At 39.3% G+C, this 19485-nt stretch overlaps 1 protein-coding gene across 2 annotated transcripts; it reads right to left on the bottom strand.

The window, feature by feature from the left end:
* Positions 1-1738: 1738 nt before the first annotated feature.
* Positions 1739-18668, bottom strand: LOC101156228 (cAMP-specific 3',5'-cyclic phosphodiesterase 4B). Of its 2 annotated transcripts, none has more exons than XM_011477966.3 (17): positions 18491-18668; positions 16849-17587; positions 15903-16037; positions 13273-13400; positions 13005-13187; positions 12887-12926; positions 12569-12639; positions 11817-11979; positions 11603-11696; positions 11346-11503; positions 8412-8510; positions 8140-8304; positions 6495-6594; positions 6261-6415; positions 5331-5453; positions 5054-5236; positions 1739-3713 (listed from the first exon to the last, which is right to left on the bottom strand). In XM_011477966.3, the coding sequence occupies exons 2-17, from the start codon at positions 16888-16890 to the stop codon at positions 2733-2735; spliced, it is 2820 nt and encodes a 939-aa protein (XP_011476268.1). In that variant the 5' UTR covers positions 16891-17587; positions 18491-18668; the 3' UTR covers positions 1739-2732. The 2 variants fall into 2 exon arrangements, with proteins under 2 accessions (XP_011476268.1, XP_020560229.1); XM_020704570.2 differs by lacking the exon at positions 18491-18668 and adding an exon at positions 18301-18409.
* Between the last annotated feature and the right edge of the window lie 817 nt (positions 18669-19485).

Here is a 19485-nt window from a genome sequence, read left to right as displayed (position 1 = left end):
CTGTTTCAAATGTGTCCTGTTTGCAGCCAATGACAGAACCCGCCTTCCTGATCAGCTTGTTCAGTCTGTTGGTGTCACTGACTGCAATACTGCTTCCCCAGCAGACCACAGATGAGAATAGCGTGCTGGCTACCACAGACTGGTAGAAGATCCCCAGCATCTTGCTGCACACATTGAAAGACCTCAGCTTCCTTAGGAAGTAGAGTCTGCTGCAGGCGCGGCCGGTAGGCAAACTGCAGGGGGTCCAGAAAAGAGCTCACCAACGGTCTCACTTGAGCCAACACCAGCCTCTCCAGCACCTTCATCACATGAGAAGTGAGGGCAATTGGACGGAAATCCCCGGGGTCAACTAACCAACTAATGTTTTCATCTATTTCATCTATTTGTTTTGTGAAAAATAATTTTGTTTTTCACTCAGTTGAGGCTGAAAGTTTGTTTTTTCTTGGGAATCAGGTGAAGTCTGTGAAGTGCGCAGTCTAAACTCCTTCATGTGGCACCAAATGGCAGCAACATTTAAAGATGTTTTATTATTTTTATTTTTTTTAAGATCTCTGACTATGTTAAGAACCAAATTAAAAAAAGGAATGCATTTTTTTTTAATTAAATAATGAAATTGAAACTTAGAGACAACAGACTTGCAAAATTAAACAGGAAATGATCACAGAGTAAAGAAAACGTGCAACAGGTGCATGTCAGAAACACTAGAGAAAAGCTTTAGTCTGCTTTAGACGAATTTAGTCTTTAGAGTTGTTGAAAGGACATGGATGTTTTTTTTTCAGTCAGATTTGTTCAGGTTATGTTTAATACGTATATCATCATCGTCAGTATTATCAATAAGGTGTTATTTATTAAATACATTAACTTAATATTTACAACCAATAACTGACAGGTGAAAAAATATATAACAGTAAACATTAAAGGATATTATTTTAGAAACTAGTCTGTATTTTGAGGGTTATTTTTGTCATAAATTATACATTTTGTCGTGGAGAATCTGATCTTTTTATTATTTTAACTTTCTCTACAAAGGTCAACTATCAAGGATTTGATAATGAACTGATTTATAGTATCACACATTTGATAAGATCAGAAAACACATTTTGCGTCTTTGGTTTTAACAAGAGTTTGGCACATTTTTTAACATTGTGTGTTCTGTGAGATTATCGACAGTATGTTCATTCACATCAAACATAGTGTCACTCTGGTGCAAACATTATCAAACAAAGGATCTGCATATCCTCTTGTTAGCCATGAAAGTGTTTGTTGGACGTGTGGCAGCTCATACGGATCACGCACATGCCATGCTGCCATCAGTTAGGAAAGGGGATACATCTGAAATATCTTTCCATAAGTGTACAAGAGTCGAAAGGTTTCAGCCTGAAGGATTAAAGGAAATGAAAAAAGGTTTAGAGAACAGCTTGCAGGTTAAAAGTAATCCATCACTACTTTGAATAGCATAAACTACTTCCTTCACTAAAGATAGAACAGTTTCCCTTACAAACTTCCAATGCATCTGCACTCTCTTGTTGTGGCTATCTTCACATATCAGGGAGGAAACTTCCTCAGCAGAAAAAAAGGTTAAACTGAACTCTGCAGGTCTCATTTGGTCTTTTTTTTCTTTTTCTTTTTTTTGTCTGCACCAGAAAAGTTGGACATTTTAAGGAGCTTAAAATGGATTCTTCCACAACATTTTACATAATTCATTATTGATCATGATGGTTTTGAATCTGCGCTCAAAAAAAGAAAAACCTAATAGTGAATTTTATTTTATATTCATTGTGTGACATCAGCAGAATAAAATACATGTTTACTATGTACAAATATGTAACAGGGGTGTTAGATAAAGTGCCAAAAACAACTTTTACAAAATTAAAAATAAACAAATAAAAAGAAAATTAAAAGTGGAAGACCATCACACCCGTTGACCAGGTTCCACATTTTCATTGCTTCATGAAGAGTAGCCCCCTCCTCTGTCCGGAGGCGGAATTGCTCAGTGCTGGTTGTGGGGCAGTTTGGCACGATTCCAGTGACAAAGTCACAAAAGGGATAAACACTTTTGCGTTGCTGCATGACGAGGTCAAGCTGTCCTTTAACGAGTGGAGAGGTCTTGCAATACATATACAACAACAGAGAATGCCTTCCAGAGGTGTTTGTTTTTTTACTCTGCTCAGTTGGCTGAAACCGTGTCTGTTATTTCCTCTTTAATAAGACGTAGACGGAAACTGAGATGACGGGCGATGGTCTACAGGAGGTGGAGAACAGGCACACACTTATTTGCATGTATGTAGTTTAGCACTTCTTTTTTTTTATCCCAGGAGCTACAAAAGGTTGATTAAACCTGATCCCCTGCTCTTTTTTGCCCCAGGTTGTCCCCTATGGCAGTGATTGATGCACAGACACCAGCTGAACCTGACTCCAGTCTCTGCCGTCACCAGCTGGAGCAATCAAGTTGTCCAGAAAGAATTGGAAAGGTTCTCACCTCTGCAGTGCTGTCATGTTTGTCTTAAATATCACTCTTTGATATTTTTTCGCCATCAGAACTAGCCTTTATATAGGAGCATCACATGATCAAGTTGTCAGAGCACATTACTTGGAAAGAAGGGCGTCTCCAGCTCTTCATCCTTTTCTGTAGCCTGACTTCAGCTTATCAAAGCATCACTGGCTCTCTTCGTCTCTTCTCAACTTTTAAAATTATGACATTTTTTTATCAATAAATTCATACATCTTTTAACCTAATCCTCCTCAATCTCCTGGGAAGCTTCTTCAACCTCCTCATTCTCTTCTTTTCCTTGCTCCTCACCTTCATCTTCCATGTTTATCTGCTCTTCCTCTTTTTCCTCTTCTTCTGCATCCTCATTTTCGTTAGCAGTCTCCTGTGTTCCTTCCTCCTCCTCACCCTCCATTTCTGTCCCCACCTCAATAGTTTTCTCCACCCCACCACTCTCCTCTTCTCTCTCTTCCTCACATTTGTCAGCAGTCACTTCTGTTTCCTCTACCACTTCAGTCTCCTTGATTTCCTTTTCTTCTTCCTCTTTGTTTTCTTCTTCTGTTTCCATGTTCATTTCTTCAATGGCGTCTTCTTCCAGCCCATTCTCTGCTACTTTATCAGCCTTTAATGCATCATTTTCCTCTTCCTCATTGACCTCTTCCCCTGTTATTTCTTTCTCCTGAACCTCTTCTTTGTTAGTCTCCTCCTGTTCTTCTCCATTATGTACCTCTTCTTCCTTCTCTGTTTCTTCTACTCCTTCTACTTGCTCATCATTTGTTTCTGCTTCCTCCTTTTCTGCAGTCTCCTCCTCTTTTTCTTCCTGAGCTCCGTTCTGTTCATTGTTGTGGCTCTCCCCATCATTCTCCTCCCTTTTAAAATGGTTCTGCTCCTGCCCGTTCACTCCTGCGTGGCTCTCCTGTATTTCATCTGTGCTGCCATCATTGCATATGGCTTTCCAGTTGTTCCTGCCGCTCCTCCCAGTGTTGCTGCTCAAGTGTTGTACATGGTTGTAGTTGTTATGTTCCAGATCCTCAAGGGTGATTTCAAACTGGAAGCGGTCGTGCTGCAAGTGTCTGTCAGGTGGAGGTGATGGAGACTGGGGCATGGTGGTCAGATACCATTCTCTGTTTTCTTCAAGGGTGTCCAGCAACTCCTGGGCGTCTGGATGCACCAAGTCAGCCCACGTCTCCCAGAGCGGGTGGACAATGTAGTCAATGAAGCCCACCTAAAAAGACAGCATAACATGGGAATTATTCAAATGCAAACATCCATCAATCCATTTTCTAAACCTGCTTTTGTCCTTGTAATTAGTTGCTAAAGCCTATCCAGCAACTGTCAGGGAAAGGCAGGGGTTCGCTCTAGATCAGGGGTCTGCAACGTGGTGCTTTTACCTCTTCACTGTAGCCCTCTGGGTTTGTAAAAAAACAATGGGTTTGTTCATCAGTCCATCGCAAAGCATCCACACAACCACACAGACACACACACATTCACACTTATGAGGCAATTTAGATTCACCAATAAAAGCCTTTGAAGCATCTTTTTGGACTGTGGGAGGAAGGTGGAGTGACCGGAGAAAACCCACACATGTATGAGGAGAACACGCAAACTCCAAACATAATGGAGCGAGGACCAACTCGCTGTGAGTCGAGAGCGTGCTAACCACTAGACGACTATGCGGCCTAAATGTACACACTACTATGTTTGTAGTTTTATTACAAGCACTTCAGCATTTGGGAATTCAACATTCCTTTTTTTGTTGTGAAGTTCAAAATTTGAAGACTTGTCTAAGAGAGTTAAATAGTCACAGGTGTCATTAATATTTTTGGAGTAATCTGTTGCAGAAAATGTGAGACAACTCAGTGAGCAAGTGGCCACCCATCATACTCTTTCAGCTTTTCCCATCAGGGGTCGCCACAGCAAAACAACCTCACTTCCGAGGATGAGCTGCATGGTGAAATGGCAATGTTTTACGCCGGATGCCCTTCCTGACGCAACCCTTTCAATTTATCCAGGCTTGGGACCGGCACAGAAGCAGAGAAGGGAATAAGTGGCCACCCATGAAACTAAATTGTTACTGATCACAAACAAAACTTTAATAATTCTCACGAGAGGCTTTATGTTTACATTTACAAACCACACAGTTTTTTAAATCCAAAAATGTTCAAAATGTTTCGACAGTTATATGTAACTCTTGAAACTGTTGAAATTATAATATAAAATGCGTGCAAAGCTGGTTTAAAGTTATTTCAAGTTCAAAACAAATTCTGAGGAGTTTTTAACCCCCAATGACAACCCAGCTAAAGACAAAACATAACAATAGAGTAAGTCTGTTTTGTTTTGCTTTGTTCTGTCTGTAATTAAAATCTATAATTAGTGCAGTGAACTACAATTGTATCATGACTCAGCAATAATTTATAGGCAAGCCAAACTGAACCCCGACTTTCGACTTTGCTGAAGCTATAATTTCTTTCCCAGCAGCAAGACCTGCTTACACTTGACTCACCAGCAGCTTTAAGGTGCATCCTTAGCCTGGGTATGGTGACCCATAAAGATGTAGAAGATTACCTGACTTTTCTCAACAGATGCTGTGTGTTTGTCACACATGGCACTGATCTCCATCCCTCTTTCTCGCTCTTTGTCCCCTTGTCGAAAGAACTCCTCCATGATCCTCTCTGTCCACTGTCTGTACAATGGTAAAGGCTTGGTGGGGTTGCTCAGGTCTGCACAGTGCACCATGTTTTTTAGAAGCTTGAAAAAAACACAACATTTTCTTAGGCTCGGCTCTTCTTAGAAGAGATGAAAATAGTAACTTCTGAGGACTTGACAAGTCATGGAATATTACCTGTATTCTTTCAGTATAGTGATCCAGCAGCAAAACACCAGAGCTTGTCACCTTCTTGGTCTCCACCATGGTCTTTAGGTCAGCCAGTAGAGTCATGTGTTTGGACATGTCTGTGGCTAATACCTGCAGGCAGGCAGACACACACTTTACCATTCTTTCTTTTTCTTCTAACTCTTTTAGACTCAGTCTCGGGCTAGAATGCGTCTCCACAGTTTGTCTGAAAATCAACAATGACAGGACCGAAAAGGTCAAAAACAAAATCAGCAAGTCTTTTTTTAACAAACAAGACCTCTCACAGAGACTTTGTGTATGGTGACAAGTGACTTTGTACATATATTACGAAATGTATGTGGATTTTGATATAGGGACTTTCTTTGGAAGGAGACTGTTAGCAGTTTTACTGCAAAACAACGGATTTAGGATGGCAAAGTCAGAATGAAACAAAATGAACATTTGTTGTTTTTGAACTGTGATACGTTTTCCTGAAACCTTTGTGCTATCCAATGGGGTCAAGATGGCCATTGACGAGTTCTCCCTACCATGACAAAGGTGGATAAAGTCAGAGAAGATTTCATGTAATCCATGGAAACCAATGAAGATCACAAATGATTGAAGAAAAAAGTTCAGCGCACTGTCTTGTGGGGTCTAGATGACCCAACTCCCAATGTCAAAGTGCCTAGGATAGCACAAGGGTTGAGCACTCTACAACAGTTCAGATTTATCTGGTAATCTGTAACTTCAAATGTTGAGCTAGGTGAAAAGTTGTATTTAAAAGTGGATTCAGTTAGAATTATAGTTCAAATTTAAGAGTAACTACTTTGAAGCATAGTTCTAAACATTGTTCTGCCTTTTGTATTCAGGTCATACATGTTGGTTGTGTGTTGGTAGTGATTCAAACAAAATAAAAATTAGAAACATTAAGGTCCTGACCATTTCAATGACCAGCTTGCGAAGGCTCTGACGCTGGCGCTTGGTGAGGTTCTGGAAAATGTCACAGTTCTCCTGATGCAACAACTTGAAACCCACAGCAAGATGATGGTTCTCCAGAACCGACTCATCGTTGTACATCAAGGCCAGCTCTGAGTCTGAACACAGAGTCAAAGGTGTGAGCACAGGAAATGATAAGGCATGTAACAGACCATACATTCATCTGTGCACACTCACTGGTGTTGATGAGGAACTGGTTGGAGACTCCAGGGTGGTCTACATCGTGGATGGCTGCAGCAAACAGAGCCGCAAGGATCTCAAGATCAGTGAAGGCCGCCTGAAAAGATCAACAGGAGACAACTGGTGAAGAAGTTAAGTGACAAATGTACATCTGTTAGTATTATTGCTTGTATTACTTTAATATACTTGATCTTGAAAGCTTTTAAACTAAAATGTGTTAATATTAATGTTTATAACAAGACACTCTTTTGTGTTTTTCCACCTGATCATTAGACGTCTGTCTGCTTAAAGGTGGGGCGTCAATGAATTTGTTTGTCCAACTCCTCTCGAACTCGCTTGATTGCATTGAGGTCTAGAAAAATGACCAAAGCTACTCCTTACATTTTTCTTTACTACCTAAATCCTTCCTGAAGTGTTTTAAAGGGAGTACAGAACTTTATCATTCTGACAGAGGCCACAGCCAAGAGGGAAAGCTGCCCGAAAAGGGCTGTAAAAGATCAAAGAGGATCACAGAAGAACACTGCCCAAACCATCACACTGCCTCTGTCAGCTTGCCTTCTTTTCACTATTCCTCCTGGGAACTGGTATCCCAGTTAAGATGAACCCAGTCGGCTGTGTCATGTATAAGAGTATTTGAGTTATTAAACCACTTTTTATCTAGCTGTGTTGCTCAAGCAACCATTGGTGTTGCTTTTTGTGGTAATCAGGGATCATAATGGCTTTAGCACACACTGCAAACTGCAATAAGTTATATTATTCATAGATAGAATTGTAGTATTAAGCAGACGGAGATGCACTACATTATCTCATGGAAGGAGACACAGACCAAATTTCAGTGAAAACATGCATCATAGAATTTTTACAGGGATGAAACTGGAGTCAGTTCACTACTGTCCCTGCCTAAACCATTTTAGACGGATACTGACCAACGCAGACTAAGAACAGCCCACAAGAACTGAGTAAACAAGACCTCCAGTCTGTGCTTCACTGAAAAGTGTGTAGTTTAATGATATCAATCCATCCATCCATGTTCTTCCACTCATCCAGGACCAGGTTGCAGATGATAATCGAGACAATTATGGCTTTTTTGCTAAATTGTTTGACATGTTTTAAAGACATAAATCCATTTTTTAGGTTTTGCTTCATGCAATTTGTCTGGGATGAGACACTGGACTGGAGACGATTAATTACAATGAACTTATAGCATTTTTATGAAGCTTTTTGTGTATTTGAGACCCAATTTTTGTCCGTTTTACCAGAAAGTATGTTAGAAAGCAACATTTAGCAAAAACAAATCACTTTTCATTTTACTATTTGGTTACTTTAAACATTTGTGAAACTTGATCAGATCTTGTGATTTAAATAAGATACAAAATAATAAATTTAACTGGACCTGGTGACCACAATATGTAATCAGGAAAATCTTTTTTAAGTAAATTAAATGTCTACTTGGATATATTTTTTAAAAAATGTAATGAAAACAGGTTTACGTTTCTTGAATACATGTTGTAGCTTTAAGGCTTCCAACCTAAGAAAAGGAGACATCAGGCATCTTCTAATCAAATGTGCTTTGAGTGGAAGTCACAGAGCTGACCATATGGCCTGCATCATTATCTGTCTGTGAGTGTGTATGTGAACATACATTCAGAGCAGGTGTGGAGAGGAGAACATGTGTTGATTGGGTGACATCTGCAGCATGGAGACTGTTGTGGTACGCTACGTTTCCATGGTAATGGTCCTCCAGGGTCATGACATACGTGACAAAAGTGTCGACTGGGATACGAAACGTCTTCAACAACTCACGCTCCTGAGGAGGGAAGAGAACAGGCTGAGCTTCCGAAATGAGAGAACATCACGTACACAAGATCAACATGTTCAGATGAGAGGGGTCCTACACGTTCAGCCCGGTTTTACCTGGAAGATGGCGTACATAATGCAACTGAGAGGTCTGTTGTTGGAATACTCTGCTACTTTGAATACGTTAAAGCTCCACTTGTCCAGATCCTCCAGCTCCTAGTTAAACAGCAGAAATGTACAGCATAAAACTTTTAGGTAAGATAGTGAAAAGATGTCAACCTAGGCCTGCAGACAAATCCCAAATTTATCGTTATCAAGCTGTGCAATATGCACATCGCAAAATATGGCGAAAATTTGCAAAAAATGGTTACCTTAAATGTGCTAAAACAATCTTATGGTAACTTAAATTGTTTAACGAATCGAATAAATCCTTTTATGCATTTGACCAATTAGATCGACGCCTTCACATTGTTGACCTATCGGATGGAGCCCTTTTATGTTAGATGCTTGCCTCCCATGTAGACAAGGGTCATTTTGAGCATAATTTAAGTTATGTGGACTCTTATTTACATTAAAGTGTTGCATTGAAATAGAAATTATGTGTTTTGTTGTTTTATATCTTCATCGCAATATTTATCACTAAAATCACAAATCGCGAGTTTTCCTCATATCGTGCAGCCCTATGTCAACTCAAAAGTTACAAAAGTGCTTATCAATATCATACAAGCTAAAAGGGTCTTAAGTACCAAATAATTGATATGCTAAGTAACAATGACAGTTTTAAAATCACTAAGTCAAAAACGGAGAACCAGTAAAACAAGTTTTCTATATTTCAGAAAAGGAGCGGATAATTTCATTGTTGTGTGTTTGTCTGTGTGTGGGTCTGCATTTACTTCAGTTTTCTGTCTATCCATTAACAATTATTGACTGTCCAAAGCAATTTTCAAAAATTAATCCTACCAAACCAATCAATGCTGTACCACTGACTGTGTATGAGAACTGAGTGTGACGTCACCCATATCAAATTAAGTCAATTCAGTCTGCATTTTTTTCACGCAGCTGCAATGTTGGAGCCAGATGATGTCTTTAAGTAGCCATTGGGTTAGAATTGGTCTGAGCCTACATTTTTTTTGCAACCACTCTCACCAATCAGGTCAGCATTACTAATCAGCTAGTTGGACATTCACACCCCTACCTAATTGAAAGTTGGCTTGGGTGAGCTTGTTAGGCAAACGTTCTAAATGTTCGATGTGGGGCCAGCAGCCTTTATTGAGGCATCTGATTGGTCAGTTTAAACCTTGTGCTATCCTAGGCACTTTGACATTGGGAGTGAGGTCATCTAGACCCACTAGACAGTGCGCTGAACTTTTTTCTTCAATGATTTGTGATCTTCATTGGTTTCCATGGATTACATGAAATCCTCTCCACCTTTATCCACCTTTGTCATGGTAGGGAGAACATGTCAGTGGTCATCTTGACCCAATAGGAAAGCACAAGGGTTAAAATTGGATTTAGCTTACACCAAAAACATTTATGATAAAATATTGGCAAAAACAAAGGTAGCAAAGCAAGAAGGTACAGTAGCAAAGTTATTCTGTTTGTTTCTACAAACAGAATAACTGAGTAACAGCTGTTTATTTCTCAATAGGGATTTTGGCTTCTAGGTGCCAGTGGGGACTTCCTGTTTGAAACACAAAGGGGGAGGGGGGCTCTCAGTCCAGTTCTAATGTATAGTAAATGACCAGGACACACATCCATAGCTAATTACCCTGCTTTTCCTGCCCCAGATCGCGGTCCAGTTTAGGGCATCACGTGCTGACCCCTGCCTGCGGTGCATACATTTGTTTTGGAATGGTTGAATGACTTTTAAGTACTGTGAGCCTTAATGAAGGTACCTTCATTGTCAACATATACAATACATCATATTTTAATACAGAGAGATTGGCAGAACTGAATATTCTACACCACAACTGAGAACACCATCCACGGTGTATTATATACACAAAAAAGTTTGAAATTATGCTTTGATGTGACCTAAGATGTTGACCTAAAACTCAGTTTTACTTCATGAAGATGTAGCCACACTATCCAGGATTAAAGTTTAAAGTTTTACGACCAATACTTTTATACTTAGGTCATTTAAAATAGGTGGTTTATCTTACTGAACCATTTGCCCAAACTTACAAACTCTTGTCATTCTCGACAATCACTTTTTTTTTTGCATCATCCCAAAAATTGTTGCACTATTAAACAAAACTTTTTCCTTGTGCAGATGATTGTCAACTCTTGGTTTTAGTGCAATGTAATTCTAACAGCGTGAACAAATCAACTTCTGAAGGTTGTCTTAAATGATGAACACATTTGACATTCCTCTTTCAGAGAAGTCAACTGAACACCTTTCATCTAAACTTACTCATCCAGGTCTGTACCCCTCCTGCTCACTGCATTCTACCGATAAAAAGGAGTGGGTGGTCCCTGCGGTGCTCAGCAAAAGATCACCGTTCTGTGACCTCACATTGGTGGAATGACCCGCCCAACTCATAGTAAGTACCTACCTGACTTGCAACCTCACTGACCTTGACTGGTGTGACATAAAATTAAAATAATTAAATAGTTTTTCATATGTTAATGACGACAATAAGTTGGTGAACCACTGGGTCATTAAGCAGCCAAAAACTCAAGTCATGGCAAAAAAAATGAAAATGCAAAATTTATTTCTGAGAGATAAATCAGCTTCCACTTTGAATACTGATAGTATGTGATTCTGTGAGGCTGTCCTGCATTTTAAGCAATCATGAGAAGGGTCACTAAAGCCACTCAGCAAATTTTAGCCTGTTTGGGTATTATCACTGGTTAAAGTCTCTAAAAAAGACTTTTTCTATACAAGTAAAACAATATTTCAAGATGAAAAAAACAACAATAATTGGGATAAAAATGTGTTTCTATGGAGGTTATCCAAAAAGATGAAAGCTTGACTGACTAGTTTGAGTGAGATTTTCCCCCTCAGTTAGAATCACACAGAGTCAGGGTGACCCAGACACAAAATAGCACCTTTGCAAGCTCGTCCTCGTGGTCTGTGTTGACGCCAAAGCGAGGCATTGAAGCGCTGGAGAGGCTGGAGCTGTGAGACAGTTTCCTTACTCCACTGATGTGACTCATAGATTTTTCTTTGAGGGTTGGAGAAGGGATTTCCACCTCGTTCTGCTTGTCTACAGATGGAGGAACAAACACGCAGGTGTTGCAGCTTTATTTTTTATCAAAGGTCGTACGTGTGATGTTGACAGGAATCGATTTGTATTTTCACTCACCCATAAAGGTGCTGGAGATGTACTCAGACACCTGGTTCCCCGAGCGGCTCATCTCAGACAGATGAGACAGTTCTCTGTTCAGCATCCTCTTAAACTGTGAGGAAAAATCCAGCAAAGTTGCGGTATTGTAACTGAGAATTGGTTTTTTGAAATCAGATCAAGAATGATGATTATAATCAGTTATCTGTTTGCTGAATGAAACCTTCTTTAATACCTTGGTGGAGGCCATTTCACTGACTGAGCGATGAGTCTGAATGGTTTCCAGCTGGTCCAAGCACCAGTCCAGCTCTTCCAGAGTGTCCAGTGCCAGCTGATGGTACTGCTGGTCTGACAGTGTTGGCCTGGGACTGACGCACATTCCACCAAGTGGAGATCTCCTGAAAACGAAATAGTTAGTCATTTAAGACAAAAGATTTGGGCCAAATTTCAAATTAAATCTGGAAAAAGAAAGATTTACGCTTGTTGTTTCTAAATCGGGTGCTGCTTGAGGAGCTGTTATTTTAGTTTTTGTTTTAGCTTTTTACATAGTTATTTGCTGCTAAAACTTATTTAGTCAAAAAGATGTTTTACATATAAAAGACATAGAAGTAAAATAAATTCTTTATATTTAAAAAGAAGCTCAAAAATGACGGCACAAAAAGTTCATTTTTTTTATTTCCATGCTAAACATCTAAACTTCATAATTTTTAAGTGAGCCTTTATCCATGTACTGTGTGACAAAATTTAAGGGGAAGAATAATGAATGGACTAATTATGCTGGAAGTCTGGCCTAGGTGCATTAATGGTCAGTTTTCCACTAATGTCAGTGTTGACACAAATGTGTCTTCAGTTGTTGTTGAGCAGAAGCAACATTCGTCAAATGCCAATGCACTTTGGCAGAATTTGTTTTGCATTATTCATTAACATACTGTTGAGTTAATGAGATTTGAATTCTGTGACATTCAATAACAATTGGTTGCCACTGACTTGATCGTTGGTGTGGTGACGTTGGCGAGAATGGTGAAGTTGCTCCGTACTGATCGCAGACTGGCCAGTACCTACATGTCCACGTGATAAACAAATGAAAATGCTTAACAGGAAACTAGACAAAGGTGTCTAGCCAGCCAAGAAGTGAATGAACTCAAGTCATTTCATTAAGTGTCCTATTGAAAAAGAACAGTTACACAACGTTTAAATGTTACAGTGGTGAAAGCAAGGCAGTGAATATATAACTGCTTCAGAGAAATAAAAGCAACATAAAACATATACTGTATGAATAAGATAAAGTGAATTATTGTCTCTCACTTGAGCAAAAGGTGTGACAATGAAGTCCTCTGCTGTGTGCCTAATGACAGAAGATCAGAGTTGCAAAAATGAGAGCAGGTTTCTGTAAATAATATGTGCAGCTCTATCTGAGTCTTACCCTTCACTGGCAAGGGAAGAATTACGAGAGACTGTCTTTGGTGACATGTCATAGTCTGAGTCAGATCGGTACAGGAACGACTCTCTTCTCTGACCCTGAGTGAAGGAGGAGTGCAACGTGAGGCTTGGGCTTTGGGAACCCAGAGGGGTGTGACCTGAGGAGACGCCATTTTCTGCTTCGTAACTAAAAGAAGGGGAGAAAAAAATCTCTTGTAAGGCAACAACTGCAAAGTCAGTGGTTTGAGAAGAATAAATAAGTGTGTGCAGACCTGTCAGCATCTGCTTGTGTGATGGAGATGCGTGGTGGAATTCGTAGGGGGAGAGTTGTGGGACGGGATGTATTGCTCAGGACGTCTGGAGAACGAGTTCGATCTCGTGGGCGGAGCCAGCAGGGTACCTGAAGAAACAAGATACATTTTAACATAAAAAAAAGCTGACGCTTTTCTACCTTTATACGTACTTGATTACATCCGTTCACTTTTATTTTAGGGAAAAACTGGAAACTAATTAAAAAATAATTAATAATACATTTTATTTTAAAAAGCGCCTTTCAGAACACCCAAGGACACTGTACAGATTCAAAAGAAAACACAATAAAATGACAACATATTGAAAACAATATTCACTACTCAAAAATTCTGTTAAATTGACTATTTTTTTCAGAAAAAGCTCACTCCTGTCTTTTTAAATGTACAAATGTCTGTTGTATCACAATTTCAACGCATGCAAAATATCTAGAAAAAGAAAGAAGAAAAAAAGTACCGACCAAAAGTTTGGACACACCTTCTCATTTAAAGAGTTTTCTTTATTTTCATGACTATGAAAATTATAGATTCATACTGAAGGCATCAAAACTATGAATTAACACATGTGGAATTATATACAACAAAAAAGTGTGAAACAACTGAAAATATGTCATAAAGGTTCTTCAAAGTAGCCACATTTTGCTTTGATTACTGCTTTGCACACTCTTGGCATTCTTTTGATGTATTTTGATGTGAATGAGAAAACTAGAACTGGGATTTTTTTCTCATCATCATTCAAGTAATTCCTTGAGCATCAAAGGGCCTTTAGAATTTTAGCCCATGTGATGGTATTGTAACAAAAAATAAAACATCAGAAAAGTGTTCTTTGGTCCACTTGGTCAGTGTAATATTCCACTTCATTTTTGTTTTTTTTTGGTTTTGTTTTTTAGAAAAATGGGTCTGGTGTTCTTGTAGGTCGAAAATTTTAAAACCTTAATGGAAATGACCTAATTTCACCTAATATTTCCTTTAAAAAAAAAGAATGGGAGGGTGTGCTGAACAGATAAAACCATGTTTTAGATCAGAGGTGGGCACTGAGGGCCGCAGTCCTGCATGTTTTCCAGCATACCCTGCTCTGGCATGTTCTGATTGGCTGGACACACCTGAACCAGGTAATCAGCCATGAGTAGGGCAAGATTATTGGCTGGACACACCTGAACCAGGTAATCAGCCATGAGTAGGGCAAGAGTATCTGGAAATCATGCAGACACACCGGCCCTCGAGGCCTGGAATTGCCCACCCCTGTTTTAGATCATGTTTTTTACTCATTTAAATAAGAAAAATTACTTATTACTATTACAAACTTTTTCACCAGGTCACACATAGTTTGAAGCAAGACAAAAACTATGATTAAGCAAAAGGAGGTATATAAAAAGCTCTCGAAAGTCATAAATACCTCCTATTGCTTAATCATGTGAGGTTCACGAGAACAATTTTAATTTATTTGAAGTGGTCGAAAGAAGGAAAAATGAAATTGTCGAAGAAATAGACAGATACCTTTTATTGGGAAACACTGATTGTTTTGACTGCTGTTGTTTTCATGATGGGTGTTCTAATTTTTCGACCCACAAGATGTTTTTTTACAAATCATTCTTTATTCTTGTTTCTTGGAATGGTTGACCACATATTATTTGAAGACATATGTTGCTTACCATCTAGTTTTATGAAAAAGAAAGAAAAAAAAATATATATATATATATATATATATATATATATATATATATATATATATATATATATATATATATATATATATATATATATATATATATATATATATATGACACATCAGATGTTTTACATGAAAGCTCCACTATCAACAGTAGTAATTATAATTCAGGAACAATTTTATTTTGAATTAAGTTGTTTCCATAATTACGCTAAAGGGTAACTTTATCCATTTTTTCATTTAGATAAGGTTGCCTTTGATGCAACTAAAATAGGTATATGTTGGCAAATTCAATTAATTTTGTGCAACCTAAGTAAAATTAAGTAAATTAAGTCGAGAATAATGCTAAAACTAAGAACTGGCAGATTTTAGATGTTATATTCTAACCTAAACCTATTGTAAATTGTGAGTACATAATGAAGGAAAATGTTTGTGAAGAAAAGCATTTTTGAGTGCATCAAAATGAAAATGTACCGGTAAATTTCCTCCTCTTATTAATGCTAAATGTTATCATTAAATTTTTTTGTTGAAGAAATTATTACTATTATTACCTCCTACTATTACTGTCTTTTTATCCTCCTACTATTACTGTCTTTTTATCTATTTTTAAGTCGTTTATTTATTATTTTATATGCTGCTTGCACTGTGGGGTGAGAGGAAAGCAATTTCATCTGTGCTGTATGTCTTATGGATGCAGCATACTTGACAATGAAGCTGACTTTGACTTTGAAAAAAAAAAAAAATCATCGAATAACTTGCTCAGAGCATGCCTAACTTGGCCTTTCAGATCACCATGAATGCTGTATGTCTAAGTGACAGGTTTCAAACATCTGAAAGAAAACCCTTTCTTTTGCAGAGGCCCACAGCTTCCCTTTATGCCCTGAAACCCTGAGTAGAAAAAGATGCTAGTGTTGTATTCCAGTACCTGAAGACTAGGAGAGAGTCTCCTGCTTCTCCCTCTGCGCAGCTCAGCCCCCAGCGTGGCCCCCGACGTGTAAGATCGGCTGTAGCGTGATGACTCCGCCTTCTCCACAGTATCTGTTACATTTATGTCATTGTCCTGCACAACAGTAGAAAAGAATACACATCGAAAAAGATCATTGAAATAAATATTGTTAAAACACTGTTAATTATATAATATAATATTATAGAATAAACAATAGGATTAAGTAATAAGAGTATTTGTCATCACAACAGCTACTGTATGATGGCACATTTATTCTGAGATGTCCTGATGTATTCTAGTGCCTAAAAGTGAAGAAACTCCCACAGAAAACGGGTGACTAAATAATGAATGTGTGTTTGTGTGCATGTGGGACTGTGCATGTGTCAGGCTACGTGTTAGTGTCTCCGAGTATGGGCCTCTACAGGCTGAGCTTATGGAGGCGGATCTGCACTGCAGCACCGTAGCAACAAAACACTGGGGGGAATGGTAGCAGTTGCTAAGCAACAGCGCCGTGTTGCTTCCTCGCTGCGTTTGATGTTGTCCAGACCTAGATGTGGACAGATGCTCACATTCACACGCATGTCCAAGAGCGTATGGGCAGCTGCTTAGCACAATCATTGCAGGAATATTAGGTACCATGTGGTTTTAACACCCTTTCCGCTCATTTACGCATGGTGCATGTTTGGGAACTCGCTTACAGAATAGTGTTACAGAGGGAATCAGGCTGTGGGAATGTGGGCTGGAGGATGTAAAATGTCCATTTGAACAAAAGCTCTATCAATTAAGAACAACTAGAGCTTGGGTGTTTTGTATTGTACATGAATACACACACAGTCCAGCCAAAAAATTAGCCCGAGCATGCAGTCTCACAGCCCCCACTATAAAGACGGTTAATTTTTCCTTACTGTTGATCTCTCTGTCTCACCTCTTCTCCTGTCACCGACAGCACGCTGCGGCTCTTCTTCATACTGATTGGCTCGTTCTGGGCCTCAGGGCGGAGCGTTCCAGAACCCAGGCAGCAGAGCAGGTGGAGAGCCAGGACCGGAGAGGTCAATGGTCACAGCAAGCTCAAACTGGGGTCAGACCAGGTCACAGGGGGCCCCCATCGGTGCTGAGTCAGCTACAGCTCCTCCGCTCAATTTCCAAACCTCAATCTTGAAATGAGTCAACCAGGTATCATTTGCGGTGAAAGTAAAAGAGGGCATTTACGCATCCTCTTGTAGCTCCAGGTTTGGGTTGCGGCTGTTGATGTTTTATTTTCTAAAAGCCAAAGGTTAAGGAAGTACACGTTTAAAAGAAAAGATCAAGTGGTGCTGTTGTTCTTTGGCAGCAGCTTGTGGGTAGCCCCTCTCAGAGTTCACGACGAAAGGGCATCTTTCCTGGAACTCCAAAATATTTATCCATCCATCTGAGAGAACTGTTTGCATAAGAATTTTCCAGTATTCCACAAAATGGAAAAATCCCAAGACTTGTGAGTTCAAATTGATTTCCTTAAATCCTTCCTTCTTGTTTCCTTTCTCAGGTAGGTGTTCCACAATCTGGTTGGTCACTTGGATCCAAATGCTGTTTAATAAGTCTTTGTTCATGTGGCTGCCTCATCTGGGAATCCTCAGTATTTAAAGACCCAATTCAGTTTGACTGTATTCATCCTGGTTTGCATTTTCCTAAAAAAAGAAAAAAGAAAATGTTAGAAAAAAGCTGTTTTCCAATTTTTTTTCTTCCTTTTTTGTGTCACAATTGAATGATATGCGATCATACAGTGAAATGTAAAAAAAAGATAAAAATCCCTTTTTTACCTCAGAAAGGAATGGCAACTCAGAAAAAAGGGGAAATGTTCATGAAGAAAATATTTACATTTTAGTTTCTTGACTAAATTCACAATGTATGAGTTCATCTCATCAATTAGTAAAAACGTGGCAGCTCAAACAAAATGTTTTGGTCTGCTGTGGCCTTGAAGGAGCCGTACTTTCAGCGTGGCCAATCCTGAGCAGATACTGCACCACCAAAGCTCCCTGATGTTATATAATTACTCTGAGCAGTCTCAGTTGACCTAATTCCATTGGTCGGTAAAGATTCAGCATATCAGAGGGTTTCCGACTGAGCTGGTATAGACGGGTAGCCATGGTGGTGACTCTCACCAGGGTCACAGATAAACAGACCTCTAGTGAGAGTACATGCTCAGCACAAAAACCAGATCTGCATGGTGAAATAATGAAAATAAATCAAACAGATGGTGACACAGTGACATATATACACAGACATCGAATAAATTTAAGCCATACGCACAACTGGCTGCCACCAGTCCCATCTTCATAACAGAAAGAGTAGCTTAAAAAAAACAAGCATCAATTCATCAGCATGCAGCTCAGCTACCAACCTGCTGGTCTGTTGCAAAACCCACAAATGTAAATGTATGGAAAGAAAGAAGCACGCAAGCATGCATACATGAGAACTGCTTTCCTGTCATGCAGTGTGTGACTGGCAGGAGATTCATGTCAGAAACACACATAAACAAACACACCCACTGCCAAATGCCAGAATGAAAAAGAAAAAAAACACACACTCACCTTGATCGTCTGAAGATCAACGGTAAGATGGGCTGGGCTTCACCTTCTGTCTGTCCCGCTCCCTCCGTCTGTCTGCAGACATTAAAGTGCATCACCAAAGCGCGAAGAAAAAAACACTTGCGGCTCTCATGAATACCCGTGGCTTCACCAGCATCCCTCCCTCCCTGTCTTTCCTCCTCTGCTCCCCCTGCCACAGTGGTCTCCCCCAGCCTCCCCCACCCACCACCTCTGCCACAGCCTCCGTGGAGTATCCCATCTCCCCTCCCTCCTTCCTCACAGCATTGCCATTAATCCCATACAACAGTGTGTACTCCTCCTCTTTTCCGTTGGTACCCATGTTATTTGTTTAAGGCAGCGGCATTTTCCTTTCAAGAGGAGCTACACATGCATCAAGTCGCAGTAGTCACATGTCTTTAAAACACTATAGGCGCTCCATACCAACATACACAAGCATTCTATTCACCTAAAAAAAGGAAATGCTTCTCTTTTCATTCAAATCCGTGTATTATTATCCATGTTAAATGTTTTCTTAAATTATGACGCCTTCAAAAACCACGAAGAATAAACTGAAATTTGTACTTTTTTGCATTTGGTCACTGTCTCAAATTTTAAAAATGTTTTTTTAGGATTTAACTTTATAAATAATGAGAGTGCCATAACATTAAATAAACGAATAGATAAATGATTGAATGAAGAAAATACTGTTTTAGAGTCACAGGTTAACTGTTGGCACACAGAATTTTAGTCTTACAGACTAATAATAACATGGACTCTTTTGAGAACTGCAAACATTTTAGAAAGGCCACGATATCTTCCTGTCGTTTGACATTTAGAAAAATGCAGGTCCTCCCCAAGCTGGGAGGCAGGTTGTCTTTTCTGTAGCTCATGTTTAGATATCAGACCTGTTTTGAACATTTCCAATTTACATAATTGTCCACATGAAGAAGGTTTCTTTTGAGAAAAACAAACTTTACTAGCTAAAAAACAGTCATGGT

Source organism: Oryzias latipes, chromosome 1 (assembly GCF_002234675.1).
Source record: "Oryzias latipes chromosome 1, ASM223467v1".
In the NCBI taxonomy this organism is placed as follows: Eukaryota; Metazoa; Chordata; class Actinopteri; order Beloniformes; family Adrianichthyidae; genus Oryzias; species Oryzias latipes.
This window is presented reverse-complemented; position numbering and strand designations above follow the sequence as displayed.

Coding starts and splice junctions, on each gene's coding strand:
- LOC101156228 (XM_011477966.3), bottom strand. CDS start 16,890: ATGAAGAAGAGCCGCAGCGTGCTGTCGGTGACAGGAGAAGAG. Junction 6,416..6,494: donor CCAGTTCCTCATCAACACCA/GTGAGTGTGCAC, acceptor CTCTGTGTTCAG/ACTCAGAGCTGGCCTTGATG. Junction 5,237..5,330: donor ACTATACTGAAAGAATACAG/GTAATATTCCAT, acceptor GTTTTTTTCAAG/CTTCTAAAAAACATGGTGCA.